A 27,263-nucleotide genomic window follows, 5' to 3' on the forward strand; every position below is an offset into this window, starting at 1 on the left:
ACGGACGGGCTGGTGCCCTGGCCACTAGCTAACTACAACAGATGCAGGTGCAGTGCTTACCTGTGGGAGATGGAGCGAGCGGGGCTGCCGGTGCAGTGTCCACCGAGGCCCCAGCAGCGCCCCTGGGGCAGCGAGGTCCCACTTGTCAGACCTCCAGGCCTCCTCCAGACGTAAAGCTGCTGGGCGCCCTCAGGCCCGCTGAGCTCATTCAGAGGCTTTGTACAGCCACACACGCGTGTATGTGAGGGAAACCACACACAAAAGCACAAGTGAAACTGGCTCAAAGTGTTTCTTCCCCCATCTTAAGCTAGAGGTGGAACATACCCGCTGGCGGTGTACCTCAGTCTCAAATACACCCTGCTCACGTACTGGATAAACTCAGTAACTCCCTGTTGCTGTCATTGCTAACTCCACCCTGCCAAGGACCTTTTTGCTCTGTGCAGCTGCCGCTGTTTTAATAGGCACAAAATCTACATTTAGCTGTGGACAAGTTAACATTTCTCCTAAAACTGTGCCTTCACATTTCAAAGCGCAGCATGTTCTTCCTGCCTTGGCTGCTCTTCTACCATCCCAGAGGTTTTAGTGGTAGTTGTAACACTGTCAGCTCATATGATCCTAATAGCTTCCTTAAACTGTGAGGGTTTTTTTTATTATTATTATTGTACAAAAGCTATTTCTGTCTCCCTTGAGTTGTACCGGGCAGAACAACAACTTTACCCACATTTCCTGAGAAAACAAGGACTATATGGTTGTATCCACCTCCTCTCCACGGCTTAGGTCAACCCAGCTGTGGCAGAGGGGAGACACCTTCAGGTGACGAGGAGCTGTGGAAGGAGAAGGGCACAGTAGAGGGAAGAGACAGGTCACATTGCTACGGGGGGAGGCAGAGCAGAGCCTGCTCAGCAGCAGCTTTCTGGCCGTGCAGCACCCAAAATCGCTTGACCCAACCACAGCACTGCACTGGCTTTTACTTGGGAAAACGTTAGAGGCCTAGGCTGGTGTAGGAATGGGGAAGGTGTTGCAGGAGATGTAATGCAAAAATTATACAAAGCTGAGTGTTAGTAGCTCTTTTGCTTATAAAAACAGCAAACATATCTCATGACTTGGCAAATAAGCCTGGGTATTTAATGACCAACTGCAGAAAGCTTAGGGCAGGTGTTCCTGGGCAGGTACAGCTTCCACAGCATACAGAGAGTTATTCTGGCAGCCGCCACTTCCAGCCAGGCCAGATCCTGCTGCCTTTGAGCCCCTCAGCCCCTACAGCTCACTGAGGAGGGGATTCACCAGAAAAGTGAACTCTTTGCTTCCCTTTCAAGAGTTGTTAAAGCGGTTTGTGCTGAGCATAGGAGGGATCGACACATGATGGGGGTAGCAGGGACCCCGCTACCGGCCCATGGGCAGCAGAAGGGCCCCCACCTCCTAACACCATTCACACCAGCCGCTCTGCTTGTCTCCCTACACACCTCTAACTAACACTGTTTCGCTCAGTGGACAGAGAAAGGTGAAACAACAGCAACAAAGTGACACCTGCAATTCAGGGAACACAGGTCCCCCACCTACCCAGGGAGCCGTTCTTCCTTCCCTGAGGGCAGTCCCCTGGAGAAGGCACAAGCCACATTTCGGGTGCGGAGGGCTGCATAGCCCAGCTGACTAGGACAGCTGGGAGACACAGAGCTGCCCAGGTGCCCAGCCAGACACCCCACCAGCCAGAGCCATCGAGGCCCCCCTGCAGCCGCCGGGTCAGGCTGGGTCCTGCAGCCGCTAAGCAGGAGAATCAAAGTACAAACAGAAACCAGCAGGCAGGGCAAAGCTAAGAGGAAATTTTTAAAATTGATGCATCAAGCTAGAGGCACAGAAGCAGGAGGGAGACAATTCCAACCCTTCCTCCCATATCTTATGCTTGAGGTGCCCTTCCTTGTATTTAATTTAATTGTCTCACATTTTTCTGCTTGTTCTGTGCTGTTCTCCACCCTTCTCCAACCTCTCTCCCTCACTGCTGCCACCACCATTGCCATTTGCATACTGTGCTCATCTCTGCTTAGCTCAGCGAGCCCATATATTGCTCTTCTACCTCCTACATTGAGTGTTCCAACTGCTGTTCAACAGTTTTTTCTCACATTCCTATTTAGAGAAGATACCTGGTTTCCTGGTTAAAACAAATACAAACTTGGAACAAGGTCTGAGACTACAGACTATGGAGGAGATGGAGAGAAGGAATACCTTTTATGAAAATGTGTGTCCAAAACTGGACAAACTTTGGGGCACACAAGCCCTTCTCTAGTCTGGCACAGAACCAGTAATTCCTACTGCCCCAATGCCTTGTCCTATGTCCTTGACTTCTGCGCACCGCAAAATATACCAAAAGCAGAACATACTTGTACAGGAGGAAAAGCTGCTCATTTTCCTCCACACCTAAAGACAGGGTAAGGGCAGTCCTGCAAGGCAAGAGCAATCCTCCACCTGACTAAGCAGGGGGTGTGAAGGCAGTACAGCGAGCAAAGGGGACTTCAGGTTAGATCACAAACAGCAGGATCCAACACTGGATCCTCCAGGTCTCACTCTCTCCCTAAATACCTGCTTGTACACCAGTTCTGATGACCTGCCAAGATCAACAGGTTTTTGAACTAGTGTCCCTCTTCTCTGCCCACCTCTCTGGCTCAAGGGGACTGAGGGAGGCAGCATTCGCTAATTTTAGTAAGAAACCGCACTGGAGTCTCTGGCCAGACTTGCCCACTTCATATAAAAATATTCAGTGGGCTCTGGAGCGCTTTGCATGGTGCTGTTGCAGCTGCATGGTGTGATTGCAGCGTGGACACCAGAGAAACCGGGCAGTTAAAAGATCGAAGGCTGGCGCAGTTCCTACAGGAGGCAGATGCTCTAACCACTGAGCCTCAGGCAACAGCAGGGCAGTATCTCTTCAGGGCAGTATCTCTTCTTCTAAAGGCACTTCAAGTGCCTTTAATCACCCCAGCATAGCCTCCCACTGACAAGCTCCCACCTTAAACAAGATCTATGCATCTCCCTCCAGGTCCCAGAGGAGCAAGGAAGGCCTGGCCTCAAGTAGAGGCTTCTTTTGGTTTAGCACTTCATGGGAGTTGGTGCTTAACCTGCTGGTGCTAGCAGGCTGCGTTCAAACCCCATGTGCCCCCAGCACCTAGAGATTTATCCTGCCCACCGCAGCACTGCTGTCCTGCAAGCACCTCCACACACAAAGCCTTGTAACCCACCCTGAAGGCGCTCAAGGGGCTCGACCCAAACTTTTCCAGGCACTTGCTAAGGCAAGACACTGTTCATGCAAGGCCCATGGTGAGGACTCCATCAGGAAATTTTCTCTCCTCCTTCTCCTGCTACCTCCCCCAGTTCCAGCTCCAAAGCACTGCCCCACTTGCTCCCTAGCTCACCTCAGCAGCAAATGATGTGACCATCACACAAGCACGTCACCTCCCAACAGATCTACCGCTGCAGCTCTTCATGCAGCTTCCAGGTGGCACCATGCAGCAGGGCTCCGTGCAGCCGTGCCTCAGACCTCTGCTCCTGCTGCTGGGGCCAGGACTAGAGGCAGAGAGAAGGGAGGGAATGGACGGTGCTGGCAGCAGCGCTATCACTGCGTGCTACCACCTGCCCTCCCAGTAGAGCTCTGGAAAGAGCACATCCTGCACACCCCAGGTATTATTACAACAAATTTTGGTTTCACTGGTCAGAGAACTGGAAGTGCAGCACAAGGGCTCCTACAGCAGGCCTTGCAGTTGCAGGGAGGGAGACAGGGCAGCACAGAGCATGTGTTGCAAAAAAGTTGTCGGGTCAAACATTCATACACCTCGGGGTTCAGAAACCCAGGTGGCTCCATCTGCACTGCATGTTTATAACCATGCTGCGCAAGGCAGCCGGGAGTCCCTGATGGGGGCTGCTTAGTCTTGCAGCACTCAGCAGTAAGGATTTGAGGGGTTTTTTTTTGCACCTCAGACTTCCTGGCAGTCTTTCCTTAGGGGAAGAAAAACGAAGCTGCAGGCAAGCCTGTGTGGCTATATTGGATTCTGCCATTTTAGACAGACCAAGAACATATGGCAAGGCTGCAGGGTGGCAGAATGGAAAATGTGGACTATCCTGAGCTTGATACTCCTCTGCTGGTGCTACTGAGACAAAAGCAAGTGCCATCTCCTTCTCTGCAGCCCATGCTGACACTGTAAAGGAAGAGAAGCTCATGCTTCACAACAAGCCTGAGAAACCTACTCCGATTTCTAGCATCACTGAACATTCACAACTCCATCTGCACGGCAAACCTGCAAGTCAAGCCCAAATATTGTAATAAAACACAGCACACAGGGACCACCACCACCTTCTGCATGTTCTGGCACACCCTGCCTGAAACATGGCTACATCTCCACAGGAGTGCAGCTCTGCTCGGGCGGGTAGCTGCTGGCAGCCTCTTGTGTCATTCCTCCTCCAGCCCTATCTTCACTCTGCCAAAGGGGCTACAGTGACAAACAAGAGTGTCTGTTCTTTACTCCAGTTAGCCCCACAAAGGCAATTTGGTTAAGAGAACAAGCAGGTCATCTGTACCAATGCTCAGGAAGCTGTTTGTGAGGCTCCTAAGGACCTAAGGATGACAGCAGCTGTGTGACACCACTGGACACCCCTCCACCCCAAGTGCTCTCTTTGCTGCTGCTGGAGAGCTGGAGCAAGAAGAATTCAGACCAACCTGCAGAGCAGGGAGCCAAGAACATTCATTTTATTGACCATCTTGACAAACTCCAACTTAGAAAAAAATAAAAACCAGCTAGTGCAAAACCTTACTAGGAGATACAGACTTCTTGGAGTAGAAAATTACCATAGCCTTCTGCTTTGGTAAGCACAAGTGGACTGGAGCCTTGGCATCAGTGGGTACATGCACATACACCAAAGGAAAAGCGGTCAGACAGTGACAAGAATAAAGACAGCAGGCCTCAAAGAACACTTTTTAATTCAAAATGAGCAAAACAGGTCACATTTTAGATGCAAGGCCTGAAATAATTCACACCTTATTCTTGTTTTTTAAATAACTGAGAATTCAGAAAGAATGCAGAAGCTATTTAAAAACTTACTTCAGATGCAGAAAAGTTGGAGAGAAAAGAAGTTTGGTCCAGATCTTTAGCTAAAGAGCTCAACCTGAACTGCCCCAAAACCTCGTCCACACTCCCAGCCCCTAAGGGAACCTGCTTTGCCAAGTTTGCCCAAAGCAAGTTTGTGGGAGGAGAAAGTCTGAGGCTGCTGGACAGCCTCCCCGTTCCACCCTGCCCCTTTAGCAAGGCCACGCAGCAGGAGCCAAGGAGCTGCCAAGGAGCTACCCAGCACGCAAGGCTGCAGCTTCACCGCACCGTCTTTCTTAAGGTTGCTTGAGGACAGCACTTCTGGTGCTGTGAAGGAGACCATCACACTGACAAGCGCCTGTGTAGGAGCTGCCAGAGAGCAGTGAGGCTGTTCAATATGTGCAAGTGAGAGAGGCCGCAAGAGCAAAGTGGGAGGTTCTGTCTCTGGCAGAGCACTCGTGGGCAGCTCTAGTCCACCATCTCCCTCCAACACGGCAGTCCCTTGGACTTGTTTCTCTTGTTACCGTGGCTCCCCACCAGCTACAGGAGGAGCCTCTCCAACAAAAAAAAAAAAGAAACCAATCCCCACTGCCACCTTAGCTTGGAGTCCTTTGCTCACTCGGCGGCCGCAGGTCAGGAACCAAAAGCTCTCCTCGTGCTGCCAAAGGGACTCTCCGAGGGCAGCAGCCCGCAGGGTACAGGCGCTGGCTGCCGATGCAGGAGGAGCTGCATTGCACTTCTCAAGCCCGCTCTCCGGAGAGGAAGCAGAGCACATCAGCAGGGAAGACGGGAAGCAAAGCTCTCAAACACACCTCCCGTTTCCTCCCTCTTCACTGGCTCCAGCACCTGCTGCACCTACAAGCCAGAGGGCTGGGCACTGGCCTCAGCCGCCAGGTCGTGCCTGCCCCAGAAGGTGCAGTGGGAAAGGAGCAAACGTTGCCTTCCCTCCCGGTCCCGCCTCAGTTACCGCAGCACCCCTTTGTGATCCGGCTCTCCTGCTCCCATGGGGTAGCCGGCCACAGAAGCAGGCTCATTTCCCACACATGCTGGTGGCCCGGTGCCTTTCGCTGAGTGGTTTGGGACGCCCCTGCGCCACCGTCCCCTGGGGAGTCAGAACACCGGGATTTTGTCCCTGCGCACTGCATCCAGGTCATCATCCAGGGTCAGCAGGACCTAAGGAGGAAAGCGTGAGGCAGCTTCAGGTCTCGCTGGCCAGCCCACAGCTGGGGAGAATAACCAGCTCCCGATGGCATCTCGTCACAGCAGGGCTCCACCTGGGCCACATCTCCAGCATGTAGAGGAACCACAACAGCAACCCATGTAGATGTGCCAGATTAACTTTGTTTCTCTAATGCTCCCAGAAGTCACTCTGGCAGCACAGGTAGCTCTGCCTACAGTGCTGCAAGGACCTGAGCAGGTAATCCTGCCCCAACCGTGATGGAGACGCTGCTTGTAACCTGGTCCCTCATCACTAGCCTCTGAAGAGCCATCCAGGAGGCAGCAGGATGGGAATTGCTTGACCATAGCTCAGACATTGCACATGGCCAGGCAGCTCCTTTGCAAACAGTTTGCACCTTGCACAGCTAGGGTTAAGGTCTCCCTCTCCACTTTCACAAAACACTATGCTTGGGGACACCTCCACCTTTGCCACCATGCAGACCATCAGGCCTGAAAAGAGTACCAAGTAGAGAAGCACAGGAGTCCACTATGGAAGTGAGGGAAAGTCCAGGAGTGAGCTAAGCTCCACACCAGTGACCCTACTGCCTGGGTCAAAGGGAGTAAGGTCCCTTTCTAGGAGGTCCTCACAAACCCCTGAGAGGGTTGGTCAACCAGCAGCCCCTCAGCTTCCCCACAACAGCTGTGTGACCCACAGCCCCAGAGGGAATTTGAAGCCAGGAGGCACAGGGAGCAACAAGCCAAAAGAGGAAGCCTGATCCCTGATCCCACTGACAAGGAGCATCCTACTGTGAAGGATGTCTGGAGGCAAAGCCAAGCAGAGGAGTTGGGACACTTCTGTGGGGTCCTGGGGCAGCCACAGCTCCACGCAAATAGAGAGGGACGAGGAGGAAGAGGAGACGGTGAGGCCATACAGCAGAGTGGGAGGCTCAGCAGGACTCACCAGAAAGGAGAAGAACAAGGCAGCTGCAGAGAGGAAGTGCCAGACGTCATGGTCATCGAAGAAGCCCAGCAGGATGCACGGCCGGTTCTTTTCCCGGGACTCTGCTGGAGTCTCCTAGGGGAGCAGGCAAGGTGTCAGGACCTGATATCCACTCACACAGGGCCCTGGCTGGCCATGTTGGACCCTCTGGAGGTTGCCCTGTTTTAACTCTCCATGCGGGAGCCAGGAAAAAGCACTGTGCTGGCTGGACATGTGGTGAGAGCAGGGCAGGAACGCAATGTTATACTTAGACCTGGAGATGGATCTGGGGCCACAACCCACAGCTGAGGGGACCCCTCTGGTCTCCATATCTGAGGTCCTGCATAGCACAAGCTGCACAGCCTCCACCAGACCACCCTGCAGCAAGCCCCTCACTTCCCTAGAGATGGACGTGGTATCTTGTTAGAAGCCATCCCGTCAGGATTTAAGAGCCTCCCAGGCCATGGAGAGCCCCTACAACCCCAGGCAGGTTATTCCCCATTGGCCATCTGCTCCAGGGAGAAGTCTTCCATCCAGCACTGGTCAGGATTTGTCCAGTTTTGCTTTCAGATCCCCAGCTCTGAGGACCAGTCACCTGCAGATCACCTGGGTCATAAATAGTCTCCCCACAGCTGCATGCATACAGTCATTTTTGGCTCAGCACAGCTTCTCAGGCTCCCTTCCCAGTCTACTACCTTTTCAGTTCTCCATGAGCAGCCCAAGACTCTTCCCCAGCGTATTTTTTGTGTAAAACAAACAACAGGAAGGAAAGATGACAAGAAATGGAGACGGACAGTGAAAGGGGAACTTTACCTCCCAGCTGCTGAGGGTCTGGAAGAAGAAGTAGAGGGCGGCTGCCCACACCACTGCCGTGGCCACGATGCAGAACAGGGGGATGGGCAGGAGCTTCTCAGAGCTGCGGAGCTGCAGACAGGGACATAGCCTCACAACATGCCTCAAGTTCTTCCCAGGGGCTGGAGCCATGCACAGGGCTGACGTGCCAGCCTGGACCATCTGCATCAGCGAAGGGCTGCCCACCCCAGGGAGACACAGCTCTGCCACTGCCGAGATGGCTACACAGCATCCCTCCCCAACACCAACACTTTGTCCCCCCCTGAGCCCCACAATGCCCTTCCACATCCCTCTGCAGCACCACAGGAACCCAGACTGCAGCCAAAAAAGAGGCTCATCCCTTGCCCTTTGGAGACAGGCACCCCAGGGACAGCTACACCTGCCTCCTTTACCTTCATGATGATGTAGAAAGCCAGATACAGCAACAGGTTACAGATAAAGATCCCCAGTATGTAGGAGGCGAAGTCTCTGGGCCGATACACCAGCCCAAAGATAGCACTGAGAGAGAGGGAAAAAGGGACATTAGGCAGCCTCTTTCACTGGGGACAGGTACACACCCACCTGCTGCTCCCCCCAGACCACAGGACACAGCAACACTGCCACAGACTGCCAGTTCCCTGGAGAAAATGCACCACTCACCTCTGCTCCCTGATGAGAAGCAAAGCAGAGCAAACTTGGCCATGGTCAGCTGCTGAGAGCAACTGCAAGCACCAGAGGACAGGCAAGGGCCCTGGGCTGCTTCTCACACATGGCCAAATGCATCTCACTTGGTAGGAGTTGGCCCCAGATCTGTACATTTAGCAGAAGGCATGTACCCCTTGCTTTAGTGAAAAGCAAGAGCCTGGGGCAATGATCTTAGGTCTCATCCAAGAGCTGATCCCTCCATCCACGCAGTTACTGCTGAGCCAGGCTCTGTGACTGTGACTAAGGGGCATCTGTCAAGTCTCCTGCACCTTGGCTGTGCCAGAGACCTCCTAGCTACGTGCAAGCACATGTACAGCACAACACAGCACCGCCAGGTACCAGGCCAGCCCTACACAAGCTCACTCGGACACAAGCCATGAGAGCACCAGCTGAAACCCTTAGGGATGCCTCACATAGCTTTGTAGTGCTGCATCCTATGGATCTGCCTACCATTCAGCGCTCATCAGATCCAGCTCCTTGCCAAAACGTGTCAGAAAGGCCCCAGCACAGGGCTATCGTGCAGATACTGCTGCATTTCCCCATCACTTCAGACCACCTGTGAGTCAATACTGAATCCTGCTGCCCACGTGCACAAGTACGCAGACACCCACACTCCACTACTTACAAGGACCAGTTGACCAGGTTTCCAACAATGAGCAGCACCATCCTGTCCTGAAGAGAAGACACTGATGATCATATGAAAACAGAAGGAAATGCAAAAAGAGGCCTTCGCCTCAGAAATTCAGGATATCATTATGTGGGGATTTGGAATCCGATTCCTGCAAACACACATGCACCTGGCCCTGAAGTTTGCTCTGCAGGAGCTTTTGCCAGATGGAAACTGCTCTGGCCCTCACAAATTTGAAGAAAGTGTTGCAAGGAGGAGACTAAACATCTAAAAAATGACAAGCCCAGCACTTAAGGATCAGCCTCAGGAGGTTCTGCAAATCCTTTGATTGTTTCCACTGTCTTTCTAGTTAGATTCCTTCCCTCCCACCATTTCACAGAAAAATTGTTGCACAGAGAAAGGACATGCTTGAAAGAGGCAGCAGGGGAAGCTTTGGACAGCATCCACAGAGCCATTTTTCACCCATCTCACCATTAGCTAAAGAAGCACTGTAACCACAGCAGGCAGAAGTGGGGCATGTGCATTTATGCTTACAGCTGCTTTCACGATGTAGCTATTTCAGGCTGGCCAGGCTTACTCTATGCCTGAGTGCACTGAGTTTGCTTGCAAAACTCAGTCTGACACGTATTCAGAGATGGGAGAATAAATTAAAAAAAAAAAAAAGCATAATAAAAATGATGCTCATGGATAAAAAATTCATTTGGCTTCAAGCCCTAATTAGCACTCTGCCAAGAAGAAAGTAATCGGTGGGACACAAGGTAACAGCTACCACTTCTTACTTTTTTGCTGTCTGCCCTGAGGTGCTGTAGAAATAGCAATAGGTGTTGCTTAAGCTGCAGAGTCAAAATAGTCGCTACCTTCCCCAGAGAAGCTGTGCTGCACAGAGCCTCATACCCATTCCTTTGAACGGATGCCCCCAGAGAGCAAGAGCAAAGACAAATCCTATCATGCTTGTCTCGCCTTTGGTCTGATGTTTTATTCACCAAGCCATAGTTCAGGGGAGGCCTGAAAGTGGGGGGTAAACTGCTCCAGCAGAGATCTACACTTACGCAAACATTTGTGGGGAGGGAGAAGAAGGGAAGCAGGGAGCATCCCTTTTTCAAATAGCCACAACTCTTTCCTCTGCACATTGCCTAGAAAGTAAGCAATTGCTGAGGGAGATGCTGAGATGAGAAATCACCTACCATGTACATTGGTCGACTGCACTGCTGGATACAGTCTGTGTACAGCACCATCGCTGCCCGTCGAAATATCCCCAAGTCTGCCAAAGAAGAGGATAAAAAGCCAGAACAGCCAGCAGAGTGAGCTCCAAAATGCCTATGGGGAAAAGACGTGGACACCCACTGGCTGACAGAGGACTCAGCCTGTGGAGGGTTAGGGTGTCCACAGATTTGTTCCTTGCCCTTTGGGAACAGTCTGTGCTGAGCAAAAGGGCAGCCACTGCAGGATGTGGATGGCATTTGGCAAGAGTGACAGGTTAAAAAATAATAAATAAATAAATAAATAAATAAATAATCCCCTTGCCACTGGCACTGCCCAGAAGTCAAATAGGCCCTATCTGTACACATAAACAGGCTGGCTTTGCAACCGCATCTCTGGAGGAGAGAGGTGTGTGCAGGAAGGGGGAAAAGCACCTTCCATGGAACAAGCTGCCAGAGCAGGGAAATAGCAGAAACTCATCCCACGGTCCTTAGAGGATTCTAGAGGGACAGAGCACACTCCAGACACTCCTGCTCTCAAAATCACGGCAGAAGCTTCACTGGAGAGCCATCAGTGGCAGTGGTGATGGCCAAACATGCATGCACACACATGCCCCTCTTCAGCCACAAATGTGGAGCTTGAAAAGGCTCCTGCACCAAGATCAGAGGCTCTCCTGTGCTATATCACCCCCTTTCTGCCAAGGAACGGGACTGGCAGTGCTGCCGGCAAACTGACTTCACTTCTCAAGAGCTGACCCCAGGAGCCTGCCTCTCCACACACATCCATGCATCCCCCAGCTGCTATTCTGCTGCTCAATCAGTTCAACACAGAAAAATGAGAGCTGCTGACAGTACCTGAGTCAGGGCCATCTGAGGCAGACAGGAGCAAAAGAGGAAGGAGAAATATGTTTGTAAGCAGAGCACAAGAGCCAGGTTCCCCACCAGACCCTCTCCCCCCTCACCCCATGACAGGGTTTTATGTAGCTCACCACTCTGAGCACAGCGCTAGGGAGAGCGGTAACTGAAGGGCAGGCTCCCTCAGAGCCCAGCTCTCCTGCCACCACCGAGCAGTCAGGTCATGCTGACTCCCATGGGTCTGGGAAGCGGCAGCACAAGGACTTCAAAGGCCAGAAAGAGCATCAGATGGATGAGAGGACAGGATAACCCAGAACACAAGCACAGGCCACAGCACCATGCTCACAGATGTGCAGCATAGGCAACTCAAGCAGGTGAGGACAGGAGGCACCTGCGCACCCTAGAGCAAGATGGTTCAGTCACAGCACTTACCCATCTTGAAGCGGCCCATGTAGTAGATCTGGGTGCTGAGAGCCAGCGAGGCCACAACATGGATCATTGAGAAAATGACCCAAAACCACACGTCATTTTTCCCAAACACCTGAAAGCAGACATATTAAAAGCAAACTGAGCCCTGTTATCAGCAGGCTGATCCTTTTCTCTCCTATGTCACCATGGGGTATTAGACAAACTCACTCAACATGGAAGAGAAACCCCCAAATCTTCCAACCCAAAACCAGATCTATAAATCCAAACAAAGTCCAGAGAAGCAAGAGGAGCTCAGCACTTCTGGAGAGGAGACTGTTCTTTCTGAATGCCCCTTCAGACAAGGATGACAGCTTGGAAGGACTGCAGCTGGCCCAGGAAGCAGAAATGCAGGGAATCCCAGGCTAGGCAAGCTCTCCCTGCTGAGGGGGGCAGCAGCTCTCCGGCCAGGAGCTGGATTTTTAAAAAGGCAGTCAGGGAACCAACCATTACTTTAACAAGCACACCATAGTAGACCAAAAAGGACAAAGCTGCTCTGCAGGCAATTGCACCTATTGTACACTTTCACTGTATTTAAGGATGGAAGTGACCTACAAATGCAGGTTAATGTTATATTAAAACTTTAATTTTTCAGTTATACGTTAAGGAGTCCAGAAATTCTGGTCTGCCATCAGGCTATGACCACACATTCCCCTCCCCTGGGGCACAGCACTTGCCTGAACATTTCCTGTGTAAGGAAACTACAGCTTCAAAGCATCTCACAAGAAAAGAAACAGCATCCCATAATAAAACCCCAGTGTTTTGAACCCGAGTGTGCAGATCTACCACAGCTATCAAGAGATTCTTGGAAAGTCCCAAGTTTGCCAGCTGCTCCTGCGGGCCTTATCCCACAGACAATCTCCTACCCAGAGACCTTCGCACAATCAACTGGTATTCTGCATTATGTGTGGTAGTGAGGGGCTGACAGCCCACTGGGATCTAGGTGCTAGTTCAGAGCAAGAATTCAATGGACTTTGCCTGGTTACTGCCAAATGAAAGAGAGTCCTCCAAAAAAAGAGGAGCAGAGACCTCCTAGGTAAGCACAGGTTGGGGATTCAGGCAAGCCCAGCTCAATACCTGCAAAGCCCTATACCAACCTGACCTGTCAGTGACTACTGGCAAACTAGAGCGACTCTCTTGTGATTCCTTCTGCTCCAGTGCCCTTCTATAGGCAGGTACTCCAAAACCTTGCCCAGAAGCCCTCCAGCCATTATTCTAGCCCCGCACCTCTCCAAAGATAGCAAGGCCAACTGCAGGAGCTGTACCCAGAAACACAGGGTTTTCCAAAGGGGAGAAAGAGGCACAAGAAATTAGGTAGAGGACACTTGTCTCGGAAGCTCAGCCAGCCTCACCCCCCTCCTCCAAGGTGAGCCACCCCACAGGAGACCAGCTGCACGCTTGGTTACGGACACCTGGATACATGCATTTCTCCTCTTGCGGGCACGTGGTGGGCAAAGCCCAAAAAGAAGCCCACCTAGAGAAGACTGCTCTGCTCTTCCCCTCCCTGCAAGCCCAGGGGAAGGGAGGAGGAAAACCCAAGAGCACTGGGAATTCAAATGCCAGCAGCTGCTTAACACACTCTTATCCTACCCTGCTGCTCTCCCCAGTCATTTGCCCACTTAAGCTATGTTCCCAGCCACACCATCTTCTTCCCAGAGAAGCAGGTAGGTAAGAGGGAGCCATACCACTCCAAGGACAGCCAGACAGATGACCACAGCAAACGAGGCATAGGCAGAGTAGGCACTGGCATTGATGTCTGGATGGCGGGTCTGGTAGAGCTTAAGCATGCACAGTCCTGCGATCATGTACATGAAGGAGGTGTCTATGGAGGGAGCACAACAGAAACAGTGAAAACAGGCACTGCCAGTAGGCTGAGAAAGCTGCTCCGAGTGCATATAAAGAAGTGCAGCAGCAGGGCCAAACCTAAGGCGGGCAGGCACAAATCCCTGATGCTGCACTACATTGTACAGCACTTTGTGCTTTGCCATCTTGCAGCACATCTACCATGCTCTGGGGCAACAAAAACTAAAGGGGCTCAGAAAATAAGTGCCCACAGTGCAGCACAGAAACAGGCAAGGAATCACAGAATGGTTGAGGTTAGAAGGGACCTCTGGAGGTTGTCTGGTGCAACACCCCCTGCTCAAGCAGGGTCAGCTATGAGAGGGTTGTCCAGGACCATGTCCAGTCAGGCTTTGAATATCTCCACAGAAGACTTCACAACCTCTCTCGGCAACCTGTTCAGTCTTTGACCACCCACAAAGTCAGGGGGAAGTATTTTCCTGTGTTCAAATGGAGTTTCCTGTGTTTTAATTTGTGCCCATTGCCTCTTGTTCTATCACTGGGCACCTCTGAGAAGAGCCTGGCTCACTCATCTTCATTCCCTCTTATCGGGTATTTACGCACATAGACCAGATCCTGCCTGAGTCTTCTCTTCCCCAGGAAGGCGAAGGAGCCCACAGAGGAAAGTTTCCACTGAGATGACAGGCAGAGGCTTCCTAGACTTGAGCACTCTGCCACTCAGGCTGTGCACTTACTATCTTCAAACACCAAGCTGCAGAAGCAAAGGGAGATCCTGCCAGCAGGGCATTACCAGAGTTCCAAGGTCTGGAGAGGAGGCTGAAATGTGTTAGTCCCCGGCATCCAAAGCCTCACTACCTCCTGACTGAGCCCTGGAACAGGCAGACTCCAGGGAGGTTTGCAAGGGTAGAGGGATGGGAAATGCCAGCAACTCAGCAGGAGACAGAGCATGGCAAATCCTACCTCCAGCTCAAAAGAAGAAAGGAAACTCAGCTTACCAAACTGGAAATTGGAGTAATTAGGGCAAACGTGATAACAGGCACTGAGCACCCCTTCCATCATCAGAGCAATGCCCATAGCATAAAAGAGACCAAAATGCTTTGGGATCCCATAGTCCTGGAAGAGAGCAGAGCTGTACAGTAAGTACCCTCACTGTCCTGACGACAAGAGAGCTTCCACTCTCCATCACTTCATCCCTCCTAACCCCTACACATGTCCTTCAGTCACCCGTGCAGCACAGTGTGCTGTGTGCAACCGTAGGCTCTGCATTTAGCCACACTGCATAGCCAGGTGAATCCACAGCCAGCAAACCCAAGCTAATCACACAGAAACTTCTGGTCTGAAGACCTCAGTGTCTTGGTACTGACATCTTGAGAGTAAAAATCTCTGTCCTGTACCTTGTGCCATGCTACATTCTGTCCAAAATTGAGACCACTGGGGACCCAGAATAGCAGCCTTGCTCTTGGGGGTTAAAAAAAAGCACTTGAGGAGCAGAGCCCATCAGCCTGGGTGAGAAGGCATCTCCATCACAATCTGGCTGAGATCTCATCTGAAAACCATAAGCAGCAGACCTTTAAAACTGCTAAGGCCTTTACTTGCTACCAAGCCAGTGAAAACAGAGTGGTTTGTCTCCAGAAACCACCAGCACCACTGCCCACAGGGCTGCAGATTTCTCCATCCTCTCCCAGAAGATACTGAAGAGACTGCAGCTCTGCTTCAGAGCTAGAGGCAGCCAAATTCCTCCGGATTATTGTAGGCAGCACTATTCCCTCTTACTTGTCTAACAAGAGTCGTTAGACAAGATTGTATAAGACAAATCAAACCTCACTATAAACAAAAGCATCTCGGGACACTCCTACTGTCCCAGTTCCTCCACAGTGAGCGCTGGAGGAAAAGCCACAGCCACGGGAGTCGTTCCTCTACTCATCTCCTTGTCTTCACAAGCCCAGGCTGGGTCACCATGACGGTATGGACATACTGTAAGCAGCAAAATACTGGGGTATGCAAGAACATGTGTCCCACCTAGACCCTTTTTCAGGGGAGGAAAAAAGAGGAGGATTCAATCCTCCAGCAAGGAAGGCAAATGGAAACCCACTGTGTATCACTCTGGTTTTCAAGTTCTCCCTGTCTTTCCTCCCTCCGCTCAGCCCCATGCAACCATGCTTCCTACCAGGGTATAGACATCTTTCATCTCCATAGCCCGACGGTGGAGAATGTCCCTGCGCAACACAATGAGGAGGAAGAGAAAGCCCAGCAGCATGTGGCCCACATTGCTGAGGATGTTGTTGAAGGCACTGCAGGGAAAAAGAAGGTTTAAGACAAAGGCAGCGTAGCAGCAGGAAGCTGAACCCTGGGCCATGATAAGCTGAACATGATTTTGCTCCCCCCCCGCCCCCATCCTCCACCTCAGCAGCTGCCAAACACCTGCCAGTTTTACACCCTGGATGACAATTTTAGGTTGAGTAGTTCACCTGCCCCAGTGGATTTAACACTTCCTCTGTGAGATTCCCAACTCTAGGCTTTCTTTGCACTCCCACATTAGTTCAGAGAAATGCTGCACTTAAAGGACTGATCTGAACTTCTTTGCAGAGCTGCTGCTCCTTGGATACAAGTGAAAGTGTCCAAAAGAGTATGGGAGCACCTCATTGCTGTGCTGTAGGTTTACTAGGGGAGCACAGATGCCATACGTTCCTGGGTGCATGTGTCTCACTGCAACAGAAAGCCACTGCTGAGCAAAACAGAAAGCTGAGTGTTAAACTGTCAGTGGTCTTAAAATCCTAACCTGGGCACAGCACAAACATGCAGGAGGCACAAGACAATAATGCAGTGACCACAGGGCTCACTCACCTCAGCACCCCAAGGGGATGGGCACACAGAAAGTTGTAGTAGCAGATGTCCTGATTGCCTGTCACGTTCACTACCTGGACAGAGAGGAGGTGAAGACCTAATATTAGCAAATCCTCCCTGTTCTGGGGGGTTTGCTCCGTGCAAACACTGCATGTACACAAGGTGTACCAGGACACAGCCTAGCTCTAGCACTGGCACAGGGGAGTACTGACATCTGCAAGTGAAGCTTTTAGCAGGGGTCAAGATGTTGCCACAGGCCACAAACCTGACAACAGTCTTCAGAGGAAACATATTGTGTGCTCTCAACCCCACCGCTAATAGATCTGCTTGCAGATATCTGAATAACAGCAGGATAGCAAGGGCGGGGAGGGGAGAAGGAAGGAGAAATCATTCATATCACAGCAAACCCTACTTGCTTTCAGTTGTCTTTTAGAGATAACAGCAGATTCCTCCTGCCTCTAAAATGAAACAGGCCCCAAATGAGACATCAGATGAGCAGGAAAACAGCTGCACTCCCGGCTCCCAAGCAAAAATAGCAGAATTGCAAGCTCAGTGAGCCAAGCCAGTAGAAACACTCAACACGTGGTGCAGAGAGAGCAACTAAGGTAAACTGTCCCTCAGACAGAGCAGGATTCCTGGATGATCCCAGTTTTACTGAGACTATCATCCTTACACCATGCAACCACAGAGCAAGTTTAAAGGCAAGAGTACCCAAGCACAGGGGACAGCCACACAGAGCCCAACGCACCGTCTGGTAAGTGATGACAAGCTGGATAACTGGCAGGGCATAAAACACTGCAATGGTGATGATGTTCCTGCAGAGAGGAGACAGTAGCAGCAGTTACACACACCAAAACAATTGGTGCACACCCAGAACAGAGCCCCACGGTGCTTCTGAAGGAATGTGTACACCTCGGTGCCTAAGAGCACAGACCCTGCTCTCCCAGCTAGAGCTTTATACCTCTGCTTATGATCTGAAGCAGAAGAACAAACGTGCTAATGCAAAGAGGAGGCAAATGCTAAGGGCACAAGAAAAGCCAGGATATGGACCATAAGCTCATGTGTTTGAGTGCCAATTTCTCCCCTTCCCCAGTATGTTCCAGCACACCAGTTGTTACCACCCTTTAAAGCAATTATGCAAACCAGAATCCATTGCCAGGATCATGTGTGCACTGGTCCACAAATATCCTTATTTGAGGTATGTGGGATCTGCAGTTACTGACTTGAACAGGGTCAGAATGTGTAACAGGATGGCTCAAAGAACATCCTCAGGTCTAAAGTGTGGTTCAGAAGAAGGGCATGCGGACGGACTCCACAACCAGAGACTGGGTCCAGAGCTTGGGCCTTACCAGTTTGTCTTCTCCTTACCAGAAATAGATTTTGTACTTTTTGCTGACAATCCTTCGGTCCTTCCTGGACAAGTCTGATAGATAGAGGAACACCTAAAACATTATTGGGTGGGGAAAGAAGGAGGAAAACAGAAAAGAGATAATGAAGACTACAGGAGCCAGTAGAAGATCTTGACGTATTTGGACAATATGCAGCTTGGTGCTATCTGGACCATTTAATTGATTCTGTGGGGAATGAGTTCTGCAAAACCCTCTGACCTCCAGGAATGGCTCTGACCACACAGAGCAGTACGAGGTGACAGAATGAGGCAATTTGAGAGCTGCTAGTTTAAAGCACCTCTGTACATCTACTGAAGTCACACTGCTCATACCAGGTAACTACCTACTATTGCACATTATTTTCTCCCTATGCTGTCCCATCTCCTTGGACTTTCTAGGACACTCTGGGCTTCTTCCTCCTTTCTCAAAAGTCCCCAATATATTCTGATTTTCCATATTAAATGACTCAGTTCAGCAGCACACTTAGCACAGCATGAAAACTTTCTAGTCTCTGAAAAAGCCCTAAGAAGCACATTTGGCTTTATTAGATTAAATCCACCTAAAAGGGAAGTGGAAACTTAAAAATGCTGGCAAGTGACTAGTGCTCGTCCTGGCCCAGATGTGTCCATGGCCCAGCATCCGGCCACAGCTTCAATGACAGCCATACCTTAGTGCGGATGACGTTCTTATCACTTTCAATTTCTGGCATGGTGTCGAAGTCGCTCTCCTCCTCCACAGAGCTGTCTGTGTCAGAACCAGCTGGCAGCCCACGCTCGGGGGAAGACAACTGACGTCCACCACTGGAGCTTGACTCGTCTGGAGCAGAGCGGGAAAGAAGGAAACAGGCAGGGTAAAAGCTAAATCCCTCTATGCACAGCAACAAGAAAGCTGCCCCAGATATCAGCCGCAATCTGCTGGGACAAGTTGATATGGCCATTTCAGAGAACAAGTTTTTCCACGATCACAAACCTTCCTAACAGTTTCAGATATCAGCTAAGAGCACTTTCAAGGACCATCTTCTCTTCTCTGCAGCATTTTGGTTTTTCCCGTGCTTTTATTCTATTACTTTTCATCTCTAACATTTTCTACTCTTTACTAGCCTGGGCTCTGAAATCTGGAAGTCTGAGACAAGCCAGAAAGCCAGAAAGCTCTAGTGAAAGCAGCAGACTGTTCAGAGGTCAGAAACAGGCTGACCTAGTTAATCTCCAGATTTTATATAAGCTTTATATATAAGCTTTTCTAAAAATATTGTAGAACAAAAGACAAAGAGCAAGAAAGTCAATTTTTCAAAGCAGGCAGAGCATCAGCCTTACTCCCATTGCATGCACCTGCATGGTCAGCAGGACGCGCTTGCACTTCCCACAGGTTGGCCAAGCTCCCAGCCAGCCCACTGCCCATACCGGTGTATTGGGTTTGCGTGGCAAGGTTTTGGTAGCTGGAGGGCTACAGGGGTGGCTTCTGTGAGAAGCTACTAGAAGCTTCCCCTATGTCCAATAGAGCCAATGCCAGCTGGCTCCAAGACGGACCCACTGCTGGCCAAGGCTGAGCCAATCAGCGATGGTGGTAGCACCTCTGTGATAACATGTTTAAGAAGGGGGTGGAAAAACTGCGCAACAGCAATTGCAGCCAGAGAGAGGAGTGAGAATATGTGAGAGAAACAAGTCTGCAGACACCAAGGTCAGTGAAGAGGGAGGAGGGGGAGGTTCTCCAGGTGCCAGAGCAGAGATTCCCCTGCAGCCCGTGGTGAAGACCATAGTGAGACAGGCCATCCCCCTGCAGCCCATGGAGGTTAATGGTGGAGCAGATATCCATTCTACAGCCCGTGGAGGACCCCACACCAGAGCAGGTGGATGCCCGAAGGAGGCTGTGACCCCGTAGAAAGCCTGCGCTGGAGCAGGCTCCTGGCAGGACCTGTGGACCCGTGGATAGAGGAGCCCACACTGGAGTAGGTTTGCTGGCAGGACTTGCGACCCTGTGGGGGATCCACACTGGAGCAGTCTGCTCCTGAAGGGACCCACGCTGGAGCAGTTCATGAAGAACTGTAACCCGTGGGAAGGACTTATGTTGGAGAAGTTAATGGAGGACTGTCTGCCATGGGAGGGACCCCAGGCAGGAGCAGGGAAGAGTGTGAGGAGTCCTCCCTCTGAGGAGGAAGGAGTGGCAGAAACAACATGTGATGAACTGACCGCAACCCCCATTCCCCATCCCCCTGCACCGCTGGGGAGGAGAAGGTAGAGAAAATCGGGAGCAAAGTTAAGCCCGAGAAGAAGGGAGGGGGGGGGGGAAAGGTGTTTTTAAGATTTGGTTTTATTTCTCATTATTCTACTCTGATTTGATTGGTAATAAATTAAATTAATTTTCCCATGACGGTAATTAGTGAATGATCTTTCCCTGTCCTTATCTCAATCCACGAGCCTTTCGTTATACTTTCTCTCCCCTGTCCTGTCGAGGAGGGGGAGTGATAGAGCGGCTTTGGTGGGCACCTGGCGTCCACCAGGGTCAACCCACCACAATCAACATGAGCAGAACACAAGTTTCTTCCTCATTTCCCAAATGCTTTTAAAGCATTTTCTTGGGAATGGGGAGGGGGAGGAGGGAGGGTAGGGTGGTGCTGAAGCCCTCAACTCTATTTCAGGACTTAAATACTCCTGAATTTTTCCCAAATCTCATGAAATATCAGTTCTGTGTTTCTTTGTGAGGTGTTCAGAGATATCACACCTTCACAGTCCAACAACTGGGTGACATCTGGAGCGTCAGGGCTGTCTTTACACCACAGTGAGCAAATGCACCCTCAGCTGGGACCAAAAATTACACTGAGCTGCTCTCCTCTCTCAGATGAGCAGCTGCCTCACGCTGCCCTAGACCTGCATCACCTCACCCTGCACCTGGGTTCCCAAGCTGTCAAATTCAAGGATTATGCCCAGAAGTCCACAGCACTGAGCTATTCAATAACAATCCCTCCACAGGAGGGAAAACCGTTGTAAGGAGACTAAGAAATACTCTGGCAAAGGAAGGCATTTCCCATCATCTCAGATTAGCAGGACCCTTGGGAGTTTTTTTCCTCCTCTACTGCCAGGTCATGGTTCACCTGTCGACAGCATGACGTTATTTCTCCCCTAATGAAACCTCTGGACCGCAAAAAGCCCTGAATTCTTGTCTTGCGGCATGCTTCAGCCTTCCAGTGAAAGGCATGCTTCGGTCTAAAGGCAGGCTTGATGAGCTAATAACAGACTCCTAGAAGCTTGTTTGGAAGGGACCTTTGTCAGTCCCTAGTCAACCTCCTGCCTGAAGCAGCATTGTCACCAACACTTATCAGGTGATTGTGGGTTTGTCCAGCTGAGACAAACATTTCCAATGGCAGTCTCTCTGGGCACCTCTTCCAGAGATTTGCCACCTTTTGGTGTAGATGTTTTGCCCTAAAGTGCAACCTGAACCTCCCAAGCCGCAATTCTTTTTTTTTCAAGCAGTTGCAAGCTGCTCCTAAAGAAGCTTGCAGCTTTATTCCTTTCTGGCTTTAAAACAGCTTAAAGTGCCTTCCCCTGCCCCAGGCAGAACCCTCCCCGTGCCCCCAGTTCTGGAAGATACCATACCAATAGCACCATAGCTGCTTCCCTCAGGGGTGCTGGCTGTGATGGGGTGTGAAGACGTCATAATCCCAGATCCTGCGATGGAAACAGGCCCAGAAGGGACAGTTAGTTTCACGTCAGTGCTTCGAAACACATCTCCGAGGTGAATACAAACAACTTGAAGAGCTGGAGGGGCTTGGGAAAAGCAGCATTTCTCCAAACAGATGGCATTCTCCCTCTAGAGCAAAAGGGAAACCCTTGCTCTGCAACGTGAAGCAAACGCATTCCCTTCAGCCTCCCCACACAGACTGCCAGTTCGACTCACAAAAGCACAAGCCTCCCTCCAGCACCCTGTAAGGATCACATTATGGGGCTGCAAGACTTGGCAAATTCTAGAGCAAGTCTCACGATATTCAGAGCACCCTTATGAATTTCTAATTCTTCTCCTTCCCCTCCTCACACATTGATCTATTCAAATATTGCAACCTCCAGTTATCCCTGGAAGGGTCATAGACAGCCTTTGGCAAGACAACTGCTACATAGCTTTAACCAAGCAAGGAGAAAGCAAAAGTGCTCTGTGCAAAAAAGTGGTCACAATCTTATGCTGATGACAAGAGGGGCAAGCCTTTGAGGGCTGGGAAGTCCCTGCCTCGCGCTCACACAACTGAAGCAAGGAGGGCTGCACCTCCCAGTTGGGTTGCACTGGGACTTTCCCCACCTGGCTTCACATTTTCTCTTTTTGCCTGGTACCGGTTTGATCCCTCTGTGGTTGGGCTTAGCTGCTGAACTGGCAGCAGACAAGCACGTCAGGAAACACAGCCAGCTGAACACCCTCACAGAGGGGTCAAATGCCTATCTCCCCAAAAGGGAGGGAGCAAAAGCAGGAGGAGCAGGACCACACCTTCCAGTGGTGGCAAACAGCGAGACAGGTCCAGCTGCTTGTAAAGCTTCACCCTCATAACAACACTGCGTGGCCAGTCAGCAGCAAAGGGATACAGGACATGGGATAGTATTTAAAACCAAGCAACCTTACTGCAGCCTGGCAATGGCCTGGCTTCCCAAGCAGCATCTCTGAATTCCCAGTACCTGATCTGTCCCAAACTGACAGGCATAGGCAGACTCCTCTTTCCAGCTAGCAATTCTGGGCACTTCTGTTACATCCCTTGCGTAGGTTTTTCTATCATTTCCATTAAAGAGCCCCAAAACTTCTCCCTGCCTGAGCCCAATTCCTAGGCAGGGGAGCACCCATACAGCAATGACATGTGATGTTTCAAGTCCAAATTACTGCTTTCCTTTGACATGTTCACTGTGCTTGTGGGCTAAGACTTGGTATCCATTTCTGCTTCTCTACGCTCCTGCCCCATCCCTCTGACAGGGCAATGAACAGCTCGGAGGAGCATCTGAAGTGGACAACATGGCATGGACTGAGCACCAGAGGGAAGGCTCTGGCACACCACAGCCCCCACATGACACTCATTCAGCCCTGAGCTGGGATTAGCAGGATGTTTTTGTAGGTTGCTGGAGGAGCAAGATCCACCTTCTACTCTTCACCTGCTGTGCAATCCTCCCTCTCTCATGGTAGTTTTTCCTGTTGCTTTAAAGTCATTTGGAAATCCAGACCACTGGGAAGAGGGCAAGAGAAGCATTTCCCCACGTTCATGGCATGTGCAAGGCACATGCACACTTCCTTCTCCCATCGGTCCTGTCCCACAGGGATGCTCCCTCCCTATTTTAGACCAGGCTTTATGCTCTCAAGTGACTTGTCAACCTTCTTTCCCAAGTAACCAAGGGAAGATTTAAATCTGGACAAAGCAGGCAGGCCAGGGAGAAGACACACTCTGCCTCGTCTCTAACAGCTGCTTCAGACCCAGCTCAACCACTAATTTCAGTCTCACTTCCCAGTGTGCGAGTGAATCATCAAAGTAAATGTACCACACTTGGTGTGGTTCCTCCAGCTATTGCCTCCACCAGATAGTGATGATGTGGAATGGGAAGTGTCTCACAGGATTAAAAAAAAAAAAGTTAACCACAGAAACCAGGCATAAGATGTGTGACAGGAGCAAAGGGACACATGGAGTTGCACAATATTCAAAGACAATGGTCAGAGAAGATTGCTCAGCACCGCCATCCACACTTTCTTGGTGGGGAAGGGGAAAGGAAAGGGAAGTGATGGAGAAGGCAAGACCCAGGGGTACTTTGGAGGAAAAGAAATTCCAGTGGGTGGGAAGAGGAGAAAAAAATTGAGAGAAAGCTAGTGTGCCCTGGGTAATCTGGACGTGGAACGCATCTCCTATGAAGAAAAGCTGAGAGGGTTATTCAGCCTGGAGAAGAGAAGGCTTCGGAGAGACCTTACTGCAGCCTTTGAATACGTAAAGGGGGCTTATAAGAAAGATGGGGACAAACTTTTTAGTAGGGCTTGTAGTGATAGGACAAGGGGGAATGGCTTTAAACTAAAAGAGGGTAGATTCAGACTAGATATAAAGAAGAAATTTTTTACAATGAGGGTGGTGGAACACTGGAACAGGTTGCGCAGAGAGGTGGTAGATGCTCCATCCCTGGAAACATTCAAGGTCAGGTTGGACGGGGCTCTGAGCAACCTGATCTAGTTGAAGATGTCCCTGCTCACTGCAGGGGGGTTGGACTAAATGATCTTTGGAGGTCATTCCAACCCAAACTCTTCTATGAATCTACGACAGGGAAGATGTTAGTTACTATTTTATAGGCATCAGCGAGACACACACACTGAACGGACACAATACAGAAAGAAACGGCACGGGGGTACGATGTGATTCCTCCCCAGAGGCAAGGACTCTGTGAAGGTGGCATAGAGTACAAGGGAGAGGATAGGTCACCGGAGGAGCAGGTGCCTCTGGGAGGAAACCTGTAAACTCTAAAGGAACTGCACTCCTCCATCCTTTCACAGGGATACTGTTCAACAATCCTCCCTGCCTAGGAACCCAGTTCAGTGTCCTCCAGGTCCATGTTAAGAATCTGTGCCCTGCAGCTTCTTTAGGAACTTCCCAAGCACCAGAATTTAACTTTCACCTCTCACCAGGGCAATTTGGAAAGCAGCTTCTGAGCTGCCTTCAGCACTTGAACCCTCAGCTGCAGCACCAGCAGCACTCTGTGGCTTCTGGCCTCACCTGGTTGAGACTGTGCCTCCTTGCCTTAGACAGTGATCCCTTGTCCCCACCCTGGAGCTCTTCCAGGGCCTCAGCCAGGTTCCTTCAGCTTCCCCAAACTCCCCAACACACAGGCCCTTCCCATTTCTCCAGTGCCTTCTCTGTTGTCTCACAGCAGGATCCATCCCAAATGACTTAAAATTAGAATATTTTTAAGCACATTTTTACAGTCCCCTGCTCATTTGGTTGTGAAGAAAACCTTTCACACACATTCCACACACAGAGATGCCTATGTGGATCTCAGTGGCTGAAGAAGCCACTCCTGAGAAGCCAAATGCCCCCAGGTCCTTGGCAGAAATATTAACCCAATTAATGCCAGGTCAGAGTGAAGTTCCACTGCTGATCCTTTAAGCACAGCTCAGTTATACGAGTATGCTTATCTGGTGTTATGTAGCAGACTGGAGAGACTGAAGAAGCTGGGGATTAAAAAAAGGGAACACACCAAGAACCTTTCAATGCTGCCAAAACATAACATCCTCCTGTTCCCCAGGAGAGAGGTACAAATGATGATGCCTTTATCTTCAGACCAATGTTTTGAACTACTTTGCAGGCACTAAATATTTAAGCAAAATGAAACGGCCAGCCTCCCACACTTCTCCAGAAAGCGGAAACTCCCAATGCCCCCCCATCCACATGACAAAAATTTCCATCTTTCACTGGTGGCCTCTTAGATGCAGCTATGTTTTTATAATGCAGAAATCTGCAGCATGTTGAAATGTGGGTGCAGCATAAAGTAAACTGAATCCAATACCAAAGTAAATAACACAAACACCAATCTAACTGTATTAGTCATTCATTCTCTTCGTTGTCTGCAACTCCCAGTTAAAAACAAATTAAAATTTAAATTAAATTAAAAAATTAGAGACCCCATGCTTAAACCAGGCAGAGGAAATCTTAAAGCATGAGAGCCGACAAACTCAAAGTGCCTTGTTTAGAAATGAACAGACCTGGCAGCAGTAACATTAGCCTGTAGCCAGGTCTAGCCAAGGCTTGCCATTCCTCCACCCCTCTAAAAGCCAGCTCCTCAGGGCAGGGGTCAGGACCAGGTTCAGGGCAGCCTGCTTCAAATGCCCTCTCTTGTAAGGGCAGAGAGGAAGCTCTAACATCTTTCATCAGCACCAGAGACTATGTGGTACATGTACAGGGAAGAAGGCTTGAAGGGACAGAAGGTACTTGACTGACAGTCTGTCCCTTGCCTGGCCTGGGACCTGTGCTGTTCACTTAAAGCTGTCACACAACAGAAGAGAGACCTTACCATCCTCAGGACTCAATCTCCCAGCCAAAGCCTTCCTCCGAACCCTGAAAAAGAACAGGCAGCACTGATGAGAGAGCCAACAAACCCCATCACCTGCCAGCCATGGCAGGATTATCTAGGACACCAACAGGTAAACATGGTGCAAGCTCTAAAAAACAAGCAAACAAAAACCCAACAAAAAGAAACAAACAAACATAATACTGTTTGGTCTAGGCATGTCTCAGTCATGACTGCTTGCTCTCAACCTCTCAGATTTCCAAAGCAACAGAGGTTTTTTTTACCCCCTCAATTATCCACCAGAGGCAGGACAACCAGTTACATGAGCATCCCACCCTGCACTGCATGTTCGGAGAGATTCTCAGGACATCTTCCCAAACCAAACTCCCTGCTCAGGGGACCAAGCGCATAAGAATCTACTGAAGGGGCAGCAGGAGCTAGAGGTATGCATCAGCACGATACTTAAGAAGACAATACCACCTCCTTCAATGCAGGTGCCAAGCTAGGGAGGGTAAGAAAAAAACATGCTCACAACAAAGAAAAAAAAGTAACAGCAAAAAAGAGCACACACACACACACTTAAGTAATTTCATTGAATTGTTCCAATTAAATGTTGTTTCATTGATGTGTCTTGAAGTTAAGCCATGCTCCCATCTTGAAATTGTTTTGTTTCAGAGCACCAAACTTTTAAGGTCCCTCTTCTGAAGCAGCTGAAAACTCTGCCACGTTCGGTCTGAGGAGCTGGCTGCTAAGTGTGGCTCCCACAAAACCAACCTGCTATTTGCTGATCGCTTTATATGGCTTTTCTCATGCCAAGCTTTGCCCAGTAGGGCAGGAAAGAGTGTTGAAGGGGCCTCCCTACTCTCAAGCCTCCACGGTTTGGACAAAGGATTTGCTTAACTGTTGTCACTGCCCATACAGGCAGCAGTGACAGATCCCAACAAACTCCATCATTCCCAGCACCTTAAGAGCACCTGCCCGCTGCCCCACAAGGCTCTCATACTGTGCTAGCAGTTACCCGCCCTACAGAAGCAAATCTTACCTCCCTTTTAGGCTGCTGTCCCCTTCCTGCCACTCTAGTCCTGCTCTCACTCAAGAGGACTTCAAGATCATCTCCAGTGAGCCACAGGGGACCCTGAGACAACTGGGAAGAGTTTTGCCTTCCCCCCTCGCCCCCGCAAGAGCAACCTGTCATGGCACCTGTGCCCAAGTTCACCTCAGATGCAGATATTCCCCTCAACACAAGCCCAGGCATGAAGGTCTGGGGGAGGGGAGGCAGGTCAGGAAGGAAACTAGCACTCTCGGGACTCCAAGGCCCTATTTGGGTCACTGCCACTTATTGCAG

The 27,263-nt window shown here is 50.4% G+C and overlaps 1 protein-coding gene across 1 annotated transcript in view; it reads right to left on the minus strand.

Annotated features, from left to right (window-relative positions):
• Nucleotides 1-4,708: 4,708 nt before the first annotated feature.
• SIDT1 (SID1 transmembrane family member 1) overlaps nucleotides 4,709-27,263 on the minus strand; it is a 30,098-nt gene continuing 7,543 nt past the window's right edge. Inside the window, exons 8-24 of the mRNA XM_075166168.1 lie at nucleotides 25,922-25,965; nucleotides 21,509-21,580; nucleotides 18,586-18,734; nucleotides 17,899-17,972; nucleotides 17,279-17,345; nucleotides 16,531-16,604; nucleotides 15,854-15,977; nucleotides 14,682-14,799; nucleotides 13,572-13,708; nucleotides 11,854-11,962; nucleotides 11,422-11,436; nucleotides 10,552-10,628; nucleotides 9,365-9,411; nucleotides 8,448-8,553; nucleotides 8,017-8,127; nucleotides 7,186-7,299; nucleotides 4,709-6,239 (exon numbers count right to left, since the gene is read on the minus strand). Coding sequence (XP_075022269.1) covers nucleotides 6,177-6,239; nucleotides 7,186-7,299; nucleotides 8,017-8,127; nucleotides 8,448-8,553; nucleotides 9,365-9,411; nucleotides 10,552-10,628; nucleotides 11,422-11,436; nucleotides 11,854-11,962; nucleotides 13,572-13,708; nucleotides 14,682-14,799; nucleotides 15,854-15,977; nucleotides 16,531-16,604; nucleotides 17,279-17,345; nucleotides 17,899-17,972; nucleotides 18,586-18,734; nucleotides 21,509-21,580; nucleotides 25,922-25,965 — 1,501 coding nt within the window. The 3' untranslated portion in view covers nucleotides 4,709-6,176. The remainder of the gene's footprint in view (nucleotides 6,240-7,185; nucleotides 7,300-8,016; nucleotides 8,128-8,447; nucleotides 8,554-9,364; nucleotides 9,412-10,551; nucleotides 10,629-11,421; nucleotides 11,437-11,853; nucleotides 11,963-13,571; nucleotides 13,709-14,681; nucleotides 14,800-15,853; nucleotides 15,978-16,530; nucleotides 16,605-17,278; nucleotides 17,346-17,898; nucleotides 17,973-18,585; nucleotides 18,735-21,508; nucleotides 21,581-25,921; nucleotides 25,966-27,263) is intronic.

Source organism: Calonectris borealis, chromosome 1 (assembly GCF_964195595.1).
Source record: "Calonectris borealis chromosome 1, bCalBor7.hap1.2, whole genome shotgun sequence".
Lineage (NCBI taxonomy): Eukaryota > Metazoa > Chordata > Aves > Procellariiformes > Procellariidae > Calonectris > Calonectris borealis.